This window comes from Brugia malayi, assembly GCF_000002995.4.
Source record: "Brugia malayi strain FR3 genome assembly, contig: Bm_v4_Chr3_scaffold_001, whole genome shotgun sequence".
In the NCBI taxonomy this organism is placed as follows: Eukaryota; Metazoa; Nematoda; class Chromadorea; order Rhabditida; family Onchocercidae; genus Brugia; species Brugia malayi.
The window spans coordinates 9,420,051-9,442,920 of NW_025062477.1; the positions used below are offsets into that span (position 1 = coordinate 9,420,051).

The 22,870-nt window shown below is 33.7% G+C and overlaps 3 protein-coding genes across 5 annotated transcripts; 1 reads left to right on the forward strand and 2 right to left on the reverse strand.

Annotated features, from left to right (window-relative positions):
• Nucleotides 1-235: 235 nt before the first annotated feature.
• Nucleotides 236-11,967, reverse strand: Bma-sur-2 (Uncharacterized protein; the record flags this gene model as incomplete). Of its 3 annotated transcripts, XM_043080626.1 has the most annotated exons (31): nt 236-311; nt 488-788; nt 1,497-1,683; nt 1,813-1,904; nt 2,230-2,479; nt 2,753-2,902; nt 3,121-3,233; nt 3,300-3,409; nt 3,604-3,743; nt 3,835-3,979; nt 4,187-4,298; nt 4,540-4,639; nt 5,017-5,169; nt 5,231-5,347; nt 5,635-5,766; nt 6,003-6,117; nt 6,365-6,500; nt 6,986-7,165; nt 7,394-7,558; nt 7,774-7,924; nt 8,050-8,255; nt 8,350-8,613; nt 9,058-9,302; nt 9,421-9,554; nt 9,862-10,086; nt 10,265-10,525; nt 10,688-10,792; nt 10,938-11,148; nt 11,412-11,545; nt 11,653-11,757; nt 11,866-11,967. In XM_043080626.1, 31 exons carry the CDS (start codon nt 11,965-11,967, stop codon nt 236-238), a joined length of 4,917 nt encoding a protein of 1,638 aa, XP_042936560.1. The 3 variants fall into 3 exon arrangements, with proteins under 3 accessions (XP_042936560.1, XP_042936559.1, XP_001901424.2); XM_043080625.1 differs by lacking the exon at nt 7,394-7,558 and having other exon boundaries at nt 9,928-10,086; XM_001901389.2 differs by lacking the exons at nt 236-311; nt 7,394-7,558 and having other exon boundaries at nt 484-788.
• A 924-nt stretch (nt 11,968-12,891) lies between these two features.
• Nucleotides 12,892-14,411, reverse strand: Bm12951 (Uncharacterized protein; the record flags this gene model as incomplete). Its single annotated transcript, XM_001901391.2, has 6 exons — nt 12,892-12,978; nt 13,110-13,265; nt 13,382-13,576; nt 13,791-13,877; nt 14,181-14,239; nt 14,339-14,411. The coding sequence occupies 6 exons, from the start codon at nt 14,409-14,411 to the stop codon at nt 12,892-12,894; spliced, it is 657 nt and encodes a 218-aa protein (XP_001901426.2).
• A 3,255-nt stretch (nt 14,412-17,666) lies between these two features.
• Bm4428 (Uncharacterized protein) lies at nt 17,667-22,306 on the forward strand (the record flags this gene model as incomplete). Its single annotated transcript, XM_001901392.2, has 16 exons — nt 17,667-17,718; nt 17,796-17,861; nt 18,132-18,295; nt 18,388-18,495; nt 18,712-18,825; nt 18,917-19,046; nt 19,235-19,344; nt 19,635-19,850; nt 19,969-20,160; nt 20,381-20,495; nt 20,675-20,798; nt 20,905-21,022; nt 21,215-21,325; nt 21,537-21,728; nt 21,834-21,959; nt 22,262-22,306. 16 exons carry the CDS (start codon nt 17,667-17,669, stop codon nt 22,304-22,306), a joined length of 1,983 nt encoding a protein of 660 aa, XP_001901427.2.
• Nucleotides 22,307-22,870: the final 564 nt, after the last annotated feature.

The following is a 22,870-nucleotide window of genomic DNA, read 5'->3' on the forward strand; positions in this document are numbered from 1 at the left end:
AAAAACATATATCAATATCGAAAAAAAATTCCGAAATTGCACTTTTTTTCATTCACAAGAACCACAAAAAACATATAATCAGATTTTTTAAGATCTCCTAGTGTTATCTTAACGGCTTTACAATTTGACATGCTCTTGAATTCATTTCACCAGAGTGCTTCATATACTTAACAAGCCTAACGCTTTACTGGAATCCCTTTAACTTCCCAATTTTGAAAATGAAGCATAGGAAAGTTCACTTCATAATCAAAGCTTGATTATTCGCAAGAACAAAAATTAAAATGAACATTATGCCATTATATATACAAATTCTAACAAATGCAATTATATATTCTAATCGTTACAACATATCCAATTATATTCTAATGATGAGATGTCAGAAATGCAGAAAAAACAGAAAGCAGAAAAAAAAAAAACATGGAGTTAAACTTCATAAAGGAATGAATTTTGAATCCAAAGTCCCTAATTAAGGAATTCTAAAACTCACTGATACAGACAAGGAGGGACAAAATATTTTGGATCTTCTAAATAGCAAATCATATTTGATGGCAAAGGTAAAGATGCAAGCAGTTCTTTCTCAACACAGTTACGTATGACCACTCTACACAAATATTTCAAAGATGGCAGAAGTTCATGTCGACGTAGTAAGTGATTTAGTTCAAGGGTCTCGATTCCTGTGCTATCACTTTTTGGATGCATCAACATGCAAATTCTCCTTTTGCAACAGCTCTGCAACGAATTTTCGATGAACGAAACTAATGAATTCGCTTTCACCAGTGAATTTGGTCCTGAAATATGCAATTCCTAATTTCAAAATATGGCAGTGTCTGAAAGAATACTCAAAGTCCTGGCTATGTCCAGAAAAGCAGGGGGAGGGGACGGGAGATTGCCCTCTGAGGTAACAATAAAAAAGATTTTACAGATTAAAACTGAACATGTCATTACATGCTTTTCAATTAACTCGAACTCCTCCCTCCCAAAATTTAATTTCTTCCGAAGCTGGAAAGCTGCTTTTTCCCCAAACCAAAATGAGGAGAGAACTTAGAGCCATAGTGATTCTACTAATTTGTGCAGACTATTTACTAAGATACTCAAAGTTCTACGAAATCCAGTGCAACACATTGTTACTTAGTAGCGCAGCTAAACACCGAACATGTAGAAACAGCAGCTTTAACGGATAAAACTGTTCATTTGAATTCAGTTGATTGCACAGCCAAATTAATTCCCCAAGCATAATAATAATAATGAATAATAATTAATAAAAATGATAATAAACGATGATAATAATTAACAACAATAATAATAATTAATGATAATAAACAATGATAATAATTAATAATAATAATAATAATTAACAATAATAATAAATAATAATAATTAATAATCATAATAGTAATTAATAATAATAAATAGCAATAATAGTAATAATAAACAATAATCAAGAATCCGATTTAATGCTATATATTTCACTGAATTATATTAGAGAATTAAATTACCACCAAGACAAAAATTTCCACCATGTTGTGCAAGACGCGTATGATGAACAGAATGTTTTGTACGATATGATATTGTGAAAATATAGCGATCACTAGCAGAATCTCGAACGAGATAGGTTCCTGGTAACTGACTCATCAGTACCTTCTCTGCATCTTTCCATGACATATTTCCCCAGTACCAAGAACTCTATAATGTTAACATCTAGATGAAAAATGGAATGGCATTTTGCACTAGTAGTGTATAATCCGGTATCAATAATAAATGGGAATAATCCATGAATATTCTACAGACCTATACAACCAAAAATAAAACTACTCCTCGTATTAGTTTCATTGTTTGAGAGAACTGAACAGTATGACTTGCAGCACCATGCTCCATCCATACGTCCCGTCTCACAACATCTAAATCTTAAATACTTCAATATATCTTTTATGAAAAAAAAAAGACGCTGAAAATAAGCAACAGAGAAATTATAAGAATCATTAAAAGCAGAAATATGCATCGAAACAAATTTGCACCAATATATACTTTGTTAAATCCATTAAGAAACCACAGTACTTAAAAGCGAATCAAAGACAGCTATGGCAAACCGAAGACAGTTATGGAATATAAAAAGTAAGCCAAAGACTTGTTAATTACTTTTTATTAGACGCTGTACAACATTTAATAACACCAACAAAACATTATGTAACAAATTAGGAGATCTGTTAAATAACAAATTTTAGAAAAGACTGGAAGGTCCAGGAGCAAGTTTATGGGGCAGATCAATGGCGGTATTCATTTGCGTGTGTGAAATATATTTTAATTTATTTCGCATAGATGGTGACAATCGCTGTATTGCTTGTTCTGCTTCATTCTTGACGAAATCACCAACGTACATATATTTCATATGGTATAAAAAATCGCAGATTGAATCTTCATATTTTAGTAGGCCTACTCGTTCGTTTACTTTTACCGTCATCTTGTAAACATCTACAGCAAGCTAAAATCACTTTTTTTCCTCGAATTTTGTCTTCAATTAAATAATTTTTTAGAAACAGAAAAAAAAAACTATTAATACATGAACATAAGACATTTTCAGATTCATTAGTTATATTTTTTTTTAGCTGATTACTGTCAGTTTGTCTTAAAATTTTAGTTCAATTACGGAAACAATCTTTTGTCCTATAAAAAAGTTCCCATTAAGCATAACCTTTCCTTATTAACCACAACAAATATGTAAACTCAAACAGTATTAAATAGAACAAGGACATACATCCTGTATTTGCTTGCTTCTCTCTTTGGCATCATAAAATCGCTGTAAAATGGGCACAACGAGACGAAGCACAAATATCAGTTGCGCTTCCGTGACTAATTTTGGTGCAAGCTGATCACGTACAAATTCAGGTAAAGCTGCTAGTGAACTCTGAAACATCAACTTATTGAAATTTAATTCATTAGCATAAGTGAAAGTAACAAGGAATTTCTAGGCTCAGCAATCATCAAATAAACAAAGAAAAAAGTGTTTTAACATAGATGTTTTTCACTTTCCCTTCCCAAAAATTTCTAAAAAAAATTTTTCATTTCTGTTTAAAACTGATTTTTTAAATTCACTTAAAACAATTGGAAAAAGCGAATACGGACTGTATTGCAGTGTTGAAGATAGGCATGCCCGAGCGCAAGATTCGTCAATAATTGGTTCTCGGTTAGCAACAAGCATTCACTTTCTAAACTGCCAAAGCAAACTGATGGATCACCTAAATCGAAATTTTATATTCAAACCTTTTTATTTAAAGGTAGAAGAAAAAAAAAAAAAATTATACCATGCAGTGCTTCCGAATCGAGCACGGATACAATATGATCATAAAAAACTTGCTGGAAAGAAACTGGTAGAGCCGTTAAAATTAGAGCAACTGCATTAATGGTGGCATATCTGAAAAAAAAAAAAAAAAGCTATAAAACCACAAATTCATTCCGAAACTCATCTTTTAGAGCATAACATATTAGCGACGTCAAAATAATAATATCAAGAAATGTAATGTAATGTCATGAAGCTAATACCATTAATTCTATGCCAAATAAAGGAAGAGTGATAAATAATCGGAACACATAATTAAAAAAACGAACGGTTGATGCAACGGCCGAATAAAGACCAAATCGATGAGTGCATGGGCCGTAATAACTGGTGCATGTGGAGATGCAAGCAGCTCGATGCACGCTCCGGTGAGGGCTTGTCCTGCAGGTGGCATCTCCGCGAATCTCCAATCCTGAATATTAACTGATAAAATGAATTGTTAATCGAACGATTTCAAATTATTTAATAAAAAAACTATGAACCGAAACCACAATCAATCTGACCTTGTAAACGAAAGCTGGTGGCTGATGGGCATAGTTGGAAGCTTGCAAGATGCGATCCACCAATGCTTGACAAAACTGAGACGGCAATGACAGTTGATGATTGTCAGAAATAAATGACGGTGTTAGAAGGGCATATTTACCATCTCTTAAAAACTTCTCGAAATCAGACAAATTCTAATTTTTTTTAAAAATCTTCATTTAACTCGTTAGATCAAAGGTTTCAACCTTCAATTGGACCATTTTAGGATAAGTGTCGCTCAGTTATGTTGAACACATAATGAAATTTAGATGGCATCACTTCAAAAGTTAACAGAAACTTAAGTGAGTCCCGTCACTAAAATTGAGCATGTACCTATCTTCCAACTGTCCGCAAATTTCCAACACGAAATCTCTAGCACGAACTGTATGTGAGATAGTCTTATCCAAGCAATACAAAACACTGTACATGTAAGCTGCTGGCTGTGCTGTAACAAGAATTACTTTATCAATGTGTATTTTCTATTCAATCCACATCCTCTTCTGAAACTCACCTATACAAATTACCGTTAAATATTTTGCGTATTCATGGGAAACACATTTCGAATAAAGTTAACTGCATAGATAAACCTGAAAGCCATAGATAAACCTTTCTTATTTAACTATAATAAGCTCAGAAAGATGAAGGAAACCATCTCTCTCCCATAGGGCTTGAATGTGAAAAATTACGATGATATCGGTAACACGGTTTGAAGCACATCAGCAGTGTCGTAAATAATTGATCAGCAACTACAGTTTCTATCGCTCGGAGTAAAATAATGTCCACAATCTAGGAACAAATCAACATACTTCAAATGGGAGAAAATATGGATTGCAGAAGTTAATAACAAACAAAAAGACAAAAAAAAAATCCCAAAATTTCGCTTCTCACAATTTACAGGATATTAAAAGTCGAAAACGAAAGCAAGACAAAAAAACGAAAAGAAAGAAAAATAAAAAAATGATAAGACATCAGACCAATTTGTTCCACGAACAATTGGAATTATACATGAAGAGCAAAAAATTAGGTTGCTACAATCTTAAACTACTTTTTATATTGTTATAAGCGTTTGCAAAAAACACCTAAATTTTAACATCATAGCCAAATTTTCTTCTATAATACCGAAATTTTTGGGGAGGGGTAAAACATATCTGATTATTACGTACCGGGAGTATGCGTTCCATAATATTACCGTAGTAAATTGGCATATGTAGTTCGGGGTTGACAGTTGACTGCTCGATTGGTCGCATACCCAGTTCAATTTGCATTTCCCTCCTCATTTTTGCTTCCATTTCTCTGTATGACAATTCCGGAAATTGCTTAAAAAAAAACCATTCAGTAAAAACATAAATATGAAGTTTGTAATGAAACTTCACTCACCGAATAATATTCTGACATTTTATTAAAAAATGCAGCACCACTGTTGCCAATTTTGTTTGATGGTATTATGTGCACCAACGCCGTAATTCGATTATGAAGATCGGGATACGAGCCGACCTAAAACAATAAGAATTTGTGCTTCAAACTCCACAAAAAGAATACTTCCTATTAGAAGTTGTAAGTTTATTTGTACTGAGTGTAAAAATTCAAAGTTGAAAATTTTGCAAACATTGCAACTGACACCTAGTATAATAATATCCTATTATCTTGCTTTAATTTGCTCTCCTAATTTCTAGCTCTGTTCCTCTATTACAACCTAATTTTTTCCTTTTCGCCTCAAACTACCTTTTTAATAAGCTCTACGAAGGGAAGCCAACTAGTAACAAAGAGGAAAATAAGCATACCAAAGAATGGATTATGAGCATAGCAATTTCGGTGGCTCCATCATCGGTCGGGTGAAGAACAAGAGAAATAAGCAGCCGATCGAGCGGAATTAGGTGTAAATTAAATGCCATGTCATTTAAGATTCCAATCATCTGAATATTAAAAACATAAATTCAGTGAAACTGCAAAACAATTTTTAAAAAATCTAAATAGTGAATTCGCATGATACTATATACTTTTAGAAAAAATACCACAGTGCCGTGAGACGCTAACAAAGACTGGTTTGAGCATAAAATTAAGAAACCTGTGTTTAAATGCAAAAGAAACAAGCAAGTAAAACAGATTCCTAAACTTCCCACTTAAACAAGGTTATTAAGAAGCAACTTACGGCTGTAAACTGCTGATCATCTGAAGGAAGGTTCTTTTTGAAAATAAATATGAAATAATCTGTGAATTTATTTATCGTTGCTGTGAGTTCTTTATTGTTCATTGAACTTAGCACACTACAGAAAAAAAGATGTAAATGCGAGCAAATTTATGGAACACAGCGGAAAGAAAAGATTAAATTAAATAGCTCCTTCAAACCGGAAAACTTTCCAAAATCAACGTTTTCATGAGAACAAAGACTCTGGTTAACAAACAATTCAATAACGGGACTAAACTGGTATGAAAAAAAAGAATGATAAGTTGAAAGTTTAAAAACGACTACAGTTGAAGCTTAATAGCATATACCTTTAGTAATTAACTTACGAATAAATTACTGGATGTATCTTCTTTGTTTCAAATAACATGTTGTATACAACACAGAAAATTGTTTGTCTCCGCTCACCCGAAAAAAACTTCAGAAGCTGCTCCTCGGCAGCTAAGCCTTGCGCATAAATAATTTCTGAAAATGTACAATTCCCAAAAAAAGAGATTAGTTAAAAAACAATTTTATTACATCTCCTCGCTAATTTTCTGTAATGATTGACAATCCCACATATGTCAATTGGTACTTTCTTGCTCAATGTCTTAATTATTGTAGTAAAAGAACTAGGAAAAATTTTTTCCTGGGTAATTTCTTTTTCACTTCAACTTACGAAATGTGCAGCAGTGCTTCACATATCAAACAGATACGTAGTAGAAAAGACTAACATTCTATATAGTAGTATTAACACAAGTTATAAAGTAAAAATTCTTCCAAGCGATAAACTTCAAGCGAGAAGTGAGAATATTCATATGTGCTATCGGTTGTGGTCTTTAAACAGTTATGTTAAATATATTATCATAGCAGGAAAATGTCCCGAAAGTATTCCCCAGAGTTAAACAGCAGTAGAACGACAAGTAGTGACGAATAACTGGGAAATGTTCGTCAAAATATTACAATTTAACCTTGTACTTGATGTACTTCTTGAATAACACGATGCATCAGCTCATCATATATAACTGTATCTGCAGCACCGTCATCCACATTGCAACCAATGAGTTGAGAGCTGTATGTCCGATTAATCGATAATGGCCAGCAGAAATTGACATTGCAGCGTTGCATCATTTCTGCGGTCATTTCCATTCCTATAATTGAATATATCTAATGGAAGTTTGATAATATTTAGAAAAGTGAGAAACATTGTTAAGGTCTCTTAATTAAGAAAAAATTAATTAGTGAAGATGGGCAGAGTGATTAAAAGATAACAAATTATAGCAAAACAGAAATAATTTCCGCCTGTTCTTAAAACTTTATTTTTGAGAGTACTTTTAATGATGAAATAGCGCTAAGCAAAATAAAAATATTATAAATGCCTGTCATTTTGAGCGATCTGAACATGGAAAGAAGCAAGCATCGTAATAATTCGAGAGATATATGTGAATTAGTATATTGCTGTTCAACTGAAACATTCCCATGCTGTGGATCACAAAATGCTGGATTAGCAGTGTTAAATATGACAGCCAGCTTGCCTTGTTTGCCTAAATTTACTATTTTCAAAGTCTAATTAAAACATTTAGAGCAAAAAATAAGGCCATATTTGAGAACAAGATTTATTAGTTAGAAGATTGGAAAAACTTTTAAGCTGAAAAATGCGCATTATTCCGTTAAAATAGTTGCAAAAAAATCTGATCAAATACAAAATTCCTCAATAGTGTTGCTTCAGCAATCACAATAAAATAGTAAAGAAACATACCAAGGAAAGCATTGCTCAGATAGAACATTTCTTGCGGAGAATTCCACATCCAATACCGCATCATAACCTGTTCCAGGGCCGAACACAATACAATATTCATTTGCACTTGACTATTTCCAAGTGCTGTGTAACACCAGAGCATCAAATTAATCTTAAAAAAATAATTTGCAAGATGAAATTAATCCAATGTTTGCAAGTTTTTTTATGGCGCGCAGTAGGGTAATATCAAACATTCAAATTCAAAGCCAACAAAACACATAAGATAAAAAAATAAACCTTTGATCCTACTGGAAAAGGATAACTGATGAATCGATATGAGAGGATATCACAAAGAACAAAAAGTAAATCACGGGAGCGATCTTGTTGTGCCGGTCCCAAATTGGTGCTTTTGTTTACTGAAGCTAGTGTGGATGACAGTAACGCCAGTACTTGCTTCACGCCGTATTCAAACTCCGTAGTTACTGCCAAACGTACAAGTGTATCTGAACATGAAATTGTAAAACGCAGAATGAATACATCATATAAAATGTAACTAGAAAAGAATGAAAATAACAAATGAATCAAGTTGTAATGAACCGATTGTTGCAGGACTAGGCACTTTTTGTGCTTGCTGAATTGAAAGCATAGCTGTAAGTTTCAATAAACAAAGTTGAAATAAATGATTCCGTGCATGGAACGTTAACGAATCGATCAACGAGAGTGGTAAAGGTGTCTTCTTCGAATACGAGATGATCCCATACGGAAGATGCCAAACTGTATTCATTTCTTCTGGAGATCCATCCAGAAAGACATCCACTGCTGTTAGGACTAGTTTTTGGAAATTTGGCATGTCGCTACTGTCTAAAAAACTGACAAGAAATTTAATGGCTTTTTCATCTAAATACAAGCGTCAAAAAAAAAAAAAAAAAAAAACCATACATACTAGATACTATCTTATTCCATACTATTTAATATAAGAGTCTTGCAAATTAAATATGTCTTTTCTGTGACAGTATAAAATCATTAGATAATATTTCTTTAATCCGAATACCATCCTAAACTGCCGAAATGTATGGCAACCTTATCACATAGATTAACAAAGAATGTGTGCTATATTATCTGTTATCAATACTATAGAAATAGAGCTGATATGGTTCTGTGACATAATAATAGAATGATGTTTGTTAAAATAAATATTAAAAATACTAAGGAAGCATAAAACTCAATAACTGCTCAACAATTGTTGTTATAATAACAAATATAAAGTAATATTGAAAAGTAAACAGAATTTAATTTAATACTCACAAGCATTGGCAACAGCAGCTAGAACTGCATTATGATCAGCGACATTCTGGATATTCGGGTCTGAATCTGCAGTCCTTTCTTGTAAAAACTGTATTTGTCGCCATAGAGATTCGGAGGGTTTAGGAAGTATCTCCGTATGAGAGTTGCCTAGTTTCTTATAAAAATGTATCCAGATCGCAGCCGGAACTAGGAACCGGACAAACAGCAATGGATCTGTATCTGCACCAGACCATGTCTGCTCATCGCTAAATAAATAAAATTAAATGGGCATAACTTTCATAACTGTATGCTTATGCTACCAATAAAAACTGTATCTAAACAAAAGTCCTTGAAATAAATTAGGTGAAATATTATACAGGAAACCTGTAAAGTAAATTGTAAATTTCGGCAACGCGAACCATTTCCTCATTTGATACTCTATCGATATAAACTGCAACGTATTGTAAGATAACCCACATAAGTTCATCTCTTCCTTTTCGATATACTGTTTCGGAAAGCTGTATAAAATAAATAAATAATATTACACTGGGGAATAAAACGAATAACATACAGCTCCTCTTCTCTTATTTAAAAGCATAGAAACCTGTGTTATTTAAAAATTTCGAGCGAAAAAGCTATGGTTCTAAGAAATTTTCTAATCGGTAAAAAAGCTTTGCAGTGTATCAAAATGAATTTACAGTGAGATATGAAAAGGGTGAAGTCTGACCATTTTAAGAGACAGTCGAGAATTAGATCGCATTTAAAGTATACCGCGACCTGAATCAGGTTTTTTGAGCACATATTATATGTAAATTCTATCCTTACTGATTCGTATAGTATTTTGAGAAGGCGAGCAAAAGAAGCGTTTCCATGAAGTAAAGAGAATGTAACTGTTTGTGTAATGTTCATCCACTGATACTGGTTTGCAGGGTCGTCAAGGCGCGTGTCGGTCTTTTCCATTTCACTCATAGCCTCGAGAATGATCATGTGCAGCAACTCATCACACTGTAGCCGCTGTGGGGTTAAGCTCGTGTTTTGTCGCATCACATACTATAATATATTAACATCTAATTCTAGATAAAATAATTTTACAAGTCTATTTCTAAATTCAGTTATTAAGTAAACAAATTTTATCAACAGTCATTGAAAAAAAAAAGATGTTTTCCCCAAACTCTTCAAATATGTTTTGTGTGTTAACTTCAAAAGTCAAATAAAACTATTAACTTACGGAAATTGTATCTTTTCCGCGAGGCTGTCGAAGAAGTGTATAAAGTAAAAAAGACTGCGGAGCGAAAAGTTCGGATTTGTATGGAAGATGAGCTCGCTGATGCAACCGAGTAGTTGTGACCTCAAGTTTCCAAGACGGCGTACTCACTGGGAAAGAAATGTGAGCAGCTATAGGATAAAGCCATGATCGACCGATTATTGTTACCATTTCGGTAAGTGGACGGAAGGAAATAAACATATCATTAAATTTTTTTGCCACCCTCTGTAAATGAATATTATTTTGTTTTTAACTGCTACTTTCGCTAATATATAAGTGAGGTCATTTTTTAGAATCGACTTTGTACATCATGATTCCTCTTCATTTAAATTTGAAAGCAGGAAAATAATACTTGAAACTATCGTAGAATGATAAAACTGAACGAACTGGAAGAAGAAAGGCACGTGAATTATTGGAAACACGATGTAACTCAGTAATCGTGAAAATGCATGGAAGAAGGTTTAGCTGCCGATCGATCAAAGTTAGTAACATCTGAAAAGTTATTTTAGTGTATCACACATTCGAGAGAACGCTGAAATAATTATGTCACATAAAATATATGAATTTAGCCGGATGGTATCATTTAACTTGAAAAGCTGTTATGAGGAAACATTCCGAAGAAGTGAGAAAACCGAACGTTTTCTACAGGTAAGAGCATATGGCGGTGATGGTGTGTGATCGTGGATGGCACTTCCTGCATGCGTTCAACCACAAGTAACTTCAGTATATTCCGAAGTCCTTTGTAATCGATTAGGTGTAAGTTTTTCTGCATATACTCAAATTTGCGAGAATCCATTGGCGTCGTAAGGGAGAAATTGGTGCAAAGAATGAGAAGTTCACAACAATCACTGGAAAAATACGTTAAGATAAAGACATTTTTGAAAACATATTAATATATAGAAACAACAATGGTTGCGATCTCATCTCACTCAAAGTATAACTATTTTTTCACTCTTTATTTAATAAGAAAGTTTTATAGGATTTATTAAAAACTGTATAAAACTTGGAATTGATTCTTATTAAAATAAAGGAAATTTGAACAGACTAAATGAGACTTTACGCTAATGTTTGTTTAAAAACATTTCAATAACGAAAGAGGAAGGGAACTGACGAAAGAGGAAGGACGCCTTCATTGCAGGCAATCATAAATATCGAAGATAAAATCCTTTCATAATGGATGTATCGAGGATCGTCTTTATTTGAAAGCAGAGAAAGGGATGCTTTACAACACTGTGTCTTCTCCTCCTACAATTCGTACGCAGTTTATTTCGTGTATTACATCCACTACATCTCATGAAAAACATGTCTATTTATTTCAGGACGTTTAAATGGATCTACAAATTAATCGATACCTCAGTCATTGTGCGCAACATCTTGACAGCCTCACTGCATGCCAGGACATCAACGTCAACGTCCTTACTTAAATCCCAGAACATTTCACGCATTTGTACTCCTTCCTGTATGCAGTTGACGCAATAATATAAAAACAACGATTAGTTAGTTACTACTATCGTGTTACATAAAGCAAAAGTAATTTGAATAAGGAAGTAGATTGAAGCACATACAACTTGGTTTAACACAATCCACTGCAATTTCTCTGCATCATTACCGACTGCTGCTGTAAGTGAAGTAGCTGATGTTGCTATTGCCTCCGTAGTAGTACCCATATCGCTATGAAAGCTGTTCGTATGCGAGTAATTCACCGCAAAGTTATTGTTCTAAATCGACCAAAATCTGCAATTAAACAATTAATGATAGGTTACACATGAACCGACCCAGCATACTCATGTCATTATGTATTGAAAGTTTCAAATTTCTTAAATATGAATACCTCACGTTTCCTTCCTTCTCTGCTCACCTCAGTGTCAATAGATCTACCAGTGTAAGAACACAACAGTTTAGATATTTAATGTCGCAAAAAATGACTTCATTTAATTTGGATACTGTCGAAGATGTGAAGTTGGTAAATGCCCATCATCAATATGAGATTAAATGCATTGATAATTAATGGTTCTTTCAATGATTATCTGGAAAGGACTTAGGTACCACCCTTACCTTCTCACATTACTATCTGAACATTCGCATGTCCGCATCACCCTGTGACTACTGTTTCTAGTCATTTCATTCAGAACGGGACACCCGTTGCATTGGATTATTTGGACAATTTTGCTGAAGTGGTCTGTGACATGTTCATCTAGGATGCGTGAGAGGTGTGAGGGTTGGGCTGTTGTACGTGACGTGTTGTTTTGATCTTATCATTTGGACAGTCTTTCCAGTACATTCTGCGGAGAGGCAGTAGTTCGAATTTTAATATGACATTTATATACACATACAACATTAGTTAGCACAACGTGAAAGGTTAAGAAGGGGAAGGGAGCGACTACTTCGTGTATTATATGGCTTAATGGCTTACAATGCAGTATCCATCTGGGTCATAAGTCAAGATTTCACAAATTTAAAACAAATCAACCTGCGCGGAGGCTTGGCTTTTCCGCATGCAAAGTGATGAATAAATTCTTGTAAAGGATTCCTATGCAACGCGATCATGAGACAAAGCTAAAATAGAAGTAGAGAACGATTGTCACAATTAATTATGTGGTTCCTGGCTCGCACAAACTGGTGCTAATTCGCCGTACTGGTCGCAGTGGTACTGAGTTTGCCCCTTTTGCGAACAAAGCCTGGAATGCAACGTGTATTGAAGTGGACTGTATAACTCACAGTATGTAACTGTGATTAAAATCATCTTTTGTGCTTCTAGATGTTCCGGAAAAAAAGAAAAAACCAACAAACGAAAGGCTGCGGAACATACCGGATGTACGAATGGCAGGACGCCACCACCCGGACAGGTAACTCGAGAGCAGAACTGATTCAATTCCTCGTCATTCTTCATAGCAAGTACAATGTGACGGGGGATAAGTCGCTGACGTTTATTGTCTCGGCAAGCATTCCCGGATAACTCCAACATCTGCAACACAACAGCTGAATATTGTATAACTGGCAGTGAGTTTAGAGGGTGCGAAAAGCATTGCATACTGAAATACCTCCCAACAATTAACAGAACGTGTAAATAGAAATCCTTACCTCTGCAGAAAGATATTCGATGACAGCACTCAAATAAACAGCTGCGGACTGAGAGATCCGTCTCGCATAGCGACCTTTCCTAAGCAATCGATGAAACTTGGTTACAGGAAACAGTAGTCCAGCACGAGCTGACTTGCTTATTTTCTTGGCTTTTCCACCGCCTCGCTTCCCAGCTGGTGGCCGACCTCCTTTATTCTGTAATTCTATGTTTTTTTCTTTTTTATCTTCGGTAATTTAGTCTAATTTTCAACGTAATTTGCAATATTAATGATGTGATATTTCCATTATCTAATATGACAATTAGACGTAATTTAGTGAAATGTAATTTTAATGATATGTGAACATTTCTTTACCAGTATACATTTTGGACAAAGTATACATTTTGAAAGTTTTTCATAAGCCTTTCTACCTTTCTCGTATTTGGTGAAGACGGCACACTCGATTTATCTTCTTTTTTTGCAAGCAAACTGTCCAGTACCGCCATAAAAGCTTCTTTCTGGAACAGTCATTCATTGAATCGCTATTATTATACAGTAGACGGACATTCTATGAACACTATGAAATGGAATATATATATATATATATGTATAGGTTCTAACAATTTGAACGATAAAATGTTATGGAATGAGGAGGAAGGACAAAGGGTAAGGTGAAAAGACGGAAAGGCACTTCATATTCAAGATAAGTGAATCCTATCTACTCGCCAAGTTCAATGCTGCTGTATAGCCCTTAGAACGGAGATGTATCTATGCACTGAAATAAATTATACATTCACAGCTATTTACAGACAAAATGATACCCCAAAAAAGTTGAAATCGTAGAGCAAATTGTACAGCTCAGGTACCACAGCTCTGATTTCTGCGTTTTATGCGAAGAAAAACAGTATAGAGTGACTGTGAGAGTGGAAGAGACAAAATGAAGATAAATGTTGGTGGTATTATGGAAAATGAGGAGCACCAGGAGAGGAAGCACCATCAGCAGCACCATCAACGCCACGATCGATTCCAGGGTGCTCAGTTCTCCACATCATGTGTTTTTTGGTCGTTGGTGAAGAGAGGCATTTCGAGAATCGAGAAATGTCGATATTCGACAAATGAACTCTTGTTGTAATGGTGAAGCTCAAGGAACGGTAGTGCGGGTGCTCACTAGCCGAATGACACCGATCATTTATATCGATTATTAGTCACTGCACAGTAATAATGACAGCAGAATGGGTGTATTCCCTGGAAAGGATTCATTGAATGAGTAACCCAACCCGATTCTCGTATTACGCCGGCCGGGTCTGTATCGCGAATGCAAATAAAAGGGCTGTTGGAGCGACCTGCAATGTTCAGGTCCTTACTTGAAAGAGTCTTTTAGCATTACAGAAGAAATGTAGATGAAAGCAGGTTTTCAGACTTGTTCATTGCGGCATTACTATGAAATCTAACACACTTGCGGCATTTCTGTCTTTATTCATAGACCTTTTTCAACAATGACACTAACTGTAAATATACAAGTTATTTGATAATAACAAAAAAAGACCTACATCGAATTTGATAAACACGCGATCAATGAACGCCAGATTGGACGTGAACGAATTGAAAATAAAAATGATGAATCAAATTAAAATTTTAAGGAGAAGATTAAAAGACGGAATAACAATTCAATTTGGAACTAATTTTAGCTTCTTTATTTTATTCACAAGAAAATGTGAAGAGTAAATTTCAAACCTGGGTTTACTATCCGAACACCAAAAAAGGCGAGGCCAAAGTATTTAACGTAAGTGGATCACAATTGCGCCGAATAAAGGGAGTCGATTTATCAGATAATCTTAATAAAAACTGTTTTAATTTGAACTTGTTGTTTTTGGCGTAAAATCATGTTGGCAATAAAATAGTACTTATCTTTGCAGAGAGAAGTAATTTCGCTTCTTTATTAATTCATCCTAGTTGAAATTTTTTTGTATTTTCCCTATTCTATCTATAAATTTCGATCAAAATGAAGCTAGCAACAGTGCAAGCAATGTCTGGAATATCTGGTGTGGGAAATTAAGACCTGTATCGGATTAAATTATCTGAAATGCAGAAGTTTCCGCACATTACAATCATAAATTGTTGTTATGGTCAGTTGTTACTGCAGACTATGCTAGAAAGTTAATTTTAGGTCATAAAGTTGAAGATTTCCAACCGTAATCGATAACCTTTGCCATGACTCAGAAATTGATGTCATTAATTTAACATCCTACTTTTTTAATTCTGTCTATAATTAATTTTGTGGAAATATTTTAAATTTAATAATTAACTGTGGATGATTAACCATTGGTTAGACGTTCAGTTTTCTTACATCTCTCACAATACTGTACAATAATAACTCTCTCGCAGTTCATTTACTAAGCAAAACGTAGTGTAGTATGCAAATGAATTCAAACATGTTACTCAGTTCCGGTTTTCCGTAATAGAATTGATTCCGGACAAGTGATGTAGAGAGATGCAAATGCCTTGTATACTTCGTACAGATGTATATAAACAGGATGGAATCAAAAAAATTAATGAAAAAAGATCTGCTCGCTCTATGTAGCGTTGCATCAAACATATTGAAACCTAATTTTATTGTTTTCTGTAATACAAAGGTCCTTAACTAAATAATTTAAAAAAGATCTAACTAAATACTAACTACATATCTGCGCTCCTACTGCACTTTTTTCCGTTGAATGACAAATACTATGGCAGCATGGATATTTACTTATTTCTTGACTCTCATTTAAGGATACAGTAAGCTTATTCTACTGCTAACATGCAAGACTTCAGTATTTGCACCATTTCCAGGGAGTAATCCCGCTGAGAGTAACTAAATTTAAAAACCTGTCTTATTTCTAAAAAATTTCGAAAAATGAAAATACAACTACTGTACGATGATATTATTGATCATCTTATGAAATATCATCATTTCTTTTAACCTTTATTAATAGTTAACACTAACTCGAAGTATATACTCAAGTTAAAAAAAAGTACGTCGTGATTTACTTCTTATCATCCAGTAACTTTGCACACTGGATGGATGTATGTCACATTCCTCTGAGAACAATTGGCATTTGGAAATGTTGACTTCAGAAGTAGTAAACTAGAAGAAGTAAGAACAAAGATGTTGAGAGTTTGCTCAAAGTTAAGCTAGCTGGAGAATGAATAAATAAATACTGAAGTGGACGAATTCATGTGGTTATGAAAATGAGCTAATACGAATCTAAAATAGATGCAATTTCCACTTTACTGTTGAAGCATCAATCATTTACGCAGACGTATCAAACGGAGATTTTATGTGCCCTTTGAATCGAATGATATTGGTAGAAGATATGCATGCTCTCACTGCATCACTAATAGCATTTTCGGCATTTCTCGAGCGAATTATTCATTCCAATTATTGTTACCACAGTCTCGAGACAAAGTTCTTTGTCATCACAGCGATACGTGAAGAGAGAAAGAAAGTTCAAGAATGTAAGAAAGGAAAGATAAAAGACATCCTCTCTCTTTTCTTTTCCCCCTTCCTTGTTTGTATTGAACTGAACAGTTCTTCTCTGCCCTTTAAATCGTAATGGTCGACATTCCAGCTAAAGAAGTGCTCAGAAGAGAGGCTAAATAAACTGCAAAGAGAGTAAAAGATATCCCAGGAGCTTTGTCAACCAACCCACTTACCCACCAATTCTGTTCACGACAGTTGCATTGTTGTTCTGGGCAACTCGTACTGCTCTCCTCGATGTCCCGTTCAAATATTTGTTGTTTTTACCAGATCGATTCAAATCATTGCTACAGTCCTGTAACTTGTTGCTAAAGCGTAACATTATGCGCATTCGCATGCTGCATTTTTTCGCATATAAAATTAATTTTTTTATAAAAACTCAAAGAAATTTAAATCGGATTAATAATGATATGAAAGACGAGAGTTCTTAAAAGGCGTAATAAAGTCTGGGAATTTGTCTTCCACTTTAATGACAGTCAAGAATCATCGGGGAAGAATTGCAGGTATGAAAGTTGGCTTATATAGCAGGGTAAGTAATCGTAAACGATTGTGAATGTCAGTTTTCACCGACGAGCTTCTTTGAAGCACATTTGATAAGCCATCGGCACTTGGGGTTTGTTATAATTTTCCTGTCGTATATAACAAAGAAAGAAATAAGTATTTTAGAAAATATGAAGACAACAAAAATAACGAGTATAGTAATTTCATAATTTTCCAGAAATTTTCAACTGCTTTAACAGTTTCTTATTGTACTGTTTACAGTGAATAATTCGACAAAACTTTGAAGAAAATGCAACAAAGCGATCGATATCTAATTGAATCATCTGTAATCGCTCTACCTGGTTAAGGCCTTACCTAATTTTATACTTAGCAGCACAAAGAATTAATTTGAATATATACTGGAATTAATATTTTACAGGATGCCGTGATCGTTCCGGATCACCATTACTGTTTATAAATTGTATGGATAATGTCAGTAAACTTGGTATTACTTTGCATTTTTTTTAACCATTACTTATTACTGTTTCCATTATTTAAGTATTCTTTCTAACAACACCTCTTTTATATTACTTACGAATGATTTTCCCACAATTTACTACTAAAAATTTACTAGTCATACCGTTGCGAGATCTAAATTCAAAATGATTAAGGGTCTGGTAAACAAATAACTTACTACTAACATTAATTTAATATTCTAATTCATACGCGTTACTTAATTTTTATCAGATTAAGTCCAATTTGCCATAAAGTTTAGGCATAAAAACAACCAACGCGCCGAGTTATGAAGAACTGGTGTCAGTCATCAGTTATCTCTCCCAAATACCTGGTGAAAATGTCTGCAAGTTAGGATTTACAGTGGTGATCGATGGACGAAAGGCAACTATAAAACACATGCGTAGTGCATTACGAGCATGCCAAGTGTTGATTCATTTTTCTAGGGCTTCTTTGATGAAGTTGAATAAAAGCTTAATTTATAATACATCATTAGGGAGTAATGATAACAATTGCAGCAAGCACTGTATCGTCGAATTCGATTTATATTTGTCATTCAACCGGAAAAATTTTTAGACCAACAAAAACTTAATTTTGAACTTATCAAAGAAGCTTATCAATTCAAGGTAAGTGTCGGTTTCAATAAAGGAATGGATGAGTTAGCACAAAGACTATTATTTCAGTTAGTGTTCAGTTACAGAAAATTCTTTATTGTATTCTTTATACATATAAACAACATTAAATTAAATTCCAAAAAAAACTTCGTCCAGAAGTCAAAAAACAAAAACAAAGGGAACACGAGAGATAAAGATAGAAATGCATTATAATTGCTTAACTTTTAGTGCACTCTAATCTCTCTAAATAAATTATTACGTTTTGTGGACGCCATGCAATTACCAGATACGCTGGGTGGCACACTACACTATGATCCATATTTATGGATTTTACTTAGACAGGTTTTTTTTTGTCAAACATAACAGTTATGTTGAGTAATGTTTACTTCCACTATTTTTTTTTTTTTTTTTTTTCACATGAACTTTCAAGAAGATTGAGAATTACGTGAACAGAGCGAACAGTTGGATAGAAAATAACAAAAGACGTGACAATATGATATCAAATCAGTGCGATGAGACTTTCAAGAAGGACATTCTCAACTCAAATGCGCTTCTCAAAATAGGTGAAATCTCTGATCGAATAATTCCTATAAAAGTTTTTTTTTCTTCACATTTGCTAGCTTTTCTGACAAAATTCAATGGGCTAGAAATAACTTCATAACAAATCTAATTTACAGATAAGGTAAAGTAGTTTTACTTGAACAAGTCCAATTTTGGGGTATCATAAACATTTACACCATACTTCGTTCAGGAGACGATTTACTTGGCGAATTAACGCAAAATAATAGGATGAACCTGCTGAAAAATGGCGATTGGGACAACGCTGTGCAACACGTCGATTTTCTCATGAAACAAATTAAGGTTCTTTAAGCATTCATTATTTGAATATGACTAATAAAATTTAATTCTTTAGCATCATTGTGTTTTTATTTTTGAAGTCATTCTTTGTTGGTGAAAGTGTCTCAAATTGTTTCAAATTGTTCAATCCAATACCTGCACTATTAATATTGATCATTTCATAAAGATTGATACAGTTATATACTTTGTGATTTATCTACTTTTAATTAGGCTAAAGTGTGACTTTCCTATCAGAGATCACAGAGTGGCAATCATAAAAATATTTAGATTAGAATAGTTGGATCTTCTTACAGGACATCGAGGAGAAATCATCAGAAGCAAAATATCGGAAACAGAGATATGTACCACTGAAATTGTTGGAAGATCATAGTGAAGGTGTGCATAGTTTAGTGAACTGGATTCTGGGCGCTGGTGAGAGATGGCTTCTGACCTTGCATGAAATTGGTGAATCATATGACGATGCTAAGCAATTACTGAAAGAACACAATGAACTGGAAAAAAAGTTGATAGTCTGTTCAGTGCTTTATTTAATAAATGTTATATTAGATCAACAAATAAAGCTTTCTTTTCATTTATGCTTCTAGCGGTTGCTAACATTAATTTCAAAAAATTTTTAAATCTTGTTAGGGTGTGGAAGGGCAGTCGTGTGAACTGGTAGCAGTAGGACGTGAGTTACAACATCAGTTTCCAAGACATGCTATGGCATTACAACAAAGCATAGACAATGTGCAACAGCTGGTTCATGCTTTCTGCACACGTGTTATGTATCAAAAAGAAGTTGCTTTGCACTCCGTTAACTTCTATCACATGTTGAATGAGGTATGATTTTATTTTGTTAGCTGCTAAATTAGGGTTTGACGTGCTGTTGAAATTTAAGATGCTGTTGATAATGACAATTAATGGTAATAATCTTTAACTTTTTGCATTCATATGATTTTTAAATCACGAATTAGAGCATATCTGCTAAATCAGTAGTAGAATAAGGATGTGGAGTGAGTAAAAAATTAATCTACAAAGAAAAAGTAATGAATGATTTTAGTTCTCGCGGAAAACAAACTTATTATTGGAATCGCTATGTACAAATGTGAAAGCGAATGATATTGCAACTGCTGAGAAAGAACGAAACGAAATGGAAGTTAAAATAGATGAACTTGGTATTGTTTCTATTTTATTTTGAATTTCGTTATCCATTTTAGTAATCGAGTATGTGACTTTTCTATCTTTCTTGCCAGAATATCATTTTGGAAAATATAATATATGCTTGCTGTTGAAAATATAGTTTATGCTTAGTATTGTAAGATTTCTATATATATAAATTAATTTTCCCTTTAAGAAAAAACTTACCATTGTGTGATCACCAATGGTATGTCATTTATTGACAAGCTTTGTACTAATCAATCCAACTCAACTGGCAGACTTATTACACGTGATTATTCGGCAAGTATTGTACATATCAGGTTGTATTATTTGTTCCATCTATATTCCAATAATTTTCCAACATCCTTATACTTTCACTTATGGACGATAATAAGATGAATATCTGATTCATCAGACAGATTGCAGGGAAATATTAGAAGAATCATGTGGTCGAAGATGGCGTTGTCAGAATTTAGCAGATGTTCGCAGACTAAAAATTAACCAACTTCTACAGCTCTACACATGTGAAGAAGATGGACAGCAGGTTAATTTACTTGAGTTCATAGGAGGAGGACCATAAGATATTTCACGTATTTTAGTTCGGACTAGTCATTACATCAGCATTAACAACTAAAATTGGTATCAAAACTTTGTAATTTCGTTATATATTTAGATGTTCTCACACACAAGAATTTTTGAAATAATACGTTAATAGTAATAAAAAAGTTTATTTCAGGTAGTTAATTGGATTGAAGAACTTTACCAGACATTAGTAAATAGTTATAATGACTTTGAGCAACTGCATCTCATGCTAGAAAATAGATTGAAACTGGAAGAAACCGCACGAGTTAGTAATTTTTCTATTAATAATTGGTTATCTGGCTGATTGAGTGGTTAAAAATTGAGTTGGGACATTTATTGCTTAAAAATTTGTTAGGTGGATTGTTAAAAGTGTTTGTTTAGGACTTTTCTAATCCCCATTTCTCTGGTTTTTTACTATTTTTAGTTTAAGTTTTTGGATAAATTTCAATTCCTTAAGAAATGGCGAACATGTTCAGAGCACGTATGGATACGGTAAACAATTATGTCAAGTGATGCTCGTGTTGAGGAGATCATTAAGATTGGAAATATGGCCTGGATTAAAACTGAATCAAAGATTGGAGTCAACTTGGGCAAAATTTTGTTGTGCTTTTAACGAAAAGAGAATGGAACTTGATATCATTAATGCATTTCAATCTACGGTCCGCAAAGTAATTCCTTTTATAACATTTGCACAATTTACAACACTCTGGTGAAAACTTCCTTTTTCAAACATCAAAATATTTTTCTAACTGGAAGTCTTATGATATCTGTAGGTAAATGAGCGCCTTGATGAGTTATCTCTTCGACTCGATGGTAAAGTTTCAGAAAGGCGTTCGAAAGAAGCATCACTTACAAATGAAAAGAAAAGTATTGCTAATAACATCCAACAACTGAAACAGGTTGCTAACATCCTAATTTAACAGCTAATAGCAAAATGTTGAAGTGATGTCTGGGTATTCTTTGTAGTTCTTTATAGTAACAATAGTTATAATGGAATTAATTCAAGAGTCAAGTAACAATATTCAGCTTAGAGAGTTATTCATTTCCAAATTCTGTCGATTCCTGAATTGTGCTCTGTGGACTTTCCAAAACAATAAGCTGCCAGATTTTCCTCATAGAAATTAGGATTCTGGTTCGAGAAAATAAGAAAGCGGGTGCAAGTTTTGAAAAACTTACTTAACTGAAGAAATTAGTATTGCAGAAACAGACGTTGTGCAGAGATTTGCTGGATTCGAGCTCTAAATAAGATCGAACGAAAATTTGGTGAGGTGAAGTGAAAACAATGCAATTTGAGGAAGATATGTGAAGATAAAAAATGTCGCACTAAAAGTATCCGAGGAATTTAATGCACAATTGATATATGATACATGCAACGAAAGTGCTAAATATAATAGCACAATATCAAAAACTGCACTACCACATGGCTGATATTTATTTATTAGAACAGTCATTGAAATAAGGAGTCAGAAATTAGTTAAAAATGTGCCTTTAAACCATAGTGTAAGAGTGTGATAGCTTTAATGTGACAGTTCTGTTATACGTTGAAGATGTAAAAAGCTTTTTAGTATCCTGCAAATGACGCAAAATATTCACTGCTTCCATATATTTGTTAAACAGTTCTTTGTTTTGCCAATATCATTTATGCCAATCAAAGTAAATTTCAGTTTCTTGATAATATACTCTTCTGTGCATCTGATGCATCTATTCCAAAATTTTGTACTTGCTTATTCGGTTGTGGTGTTTGTTTCAGATAATAATTATGAATTATTATTTGAATTAGCTATGTTATCTGTACAGTGGAAATGTTTTC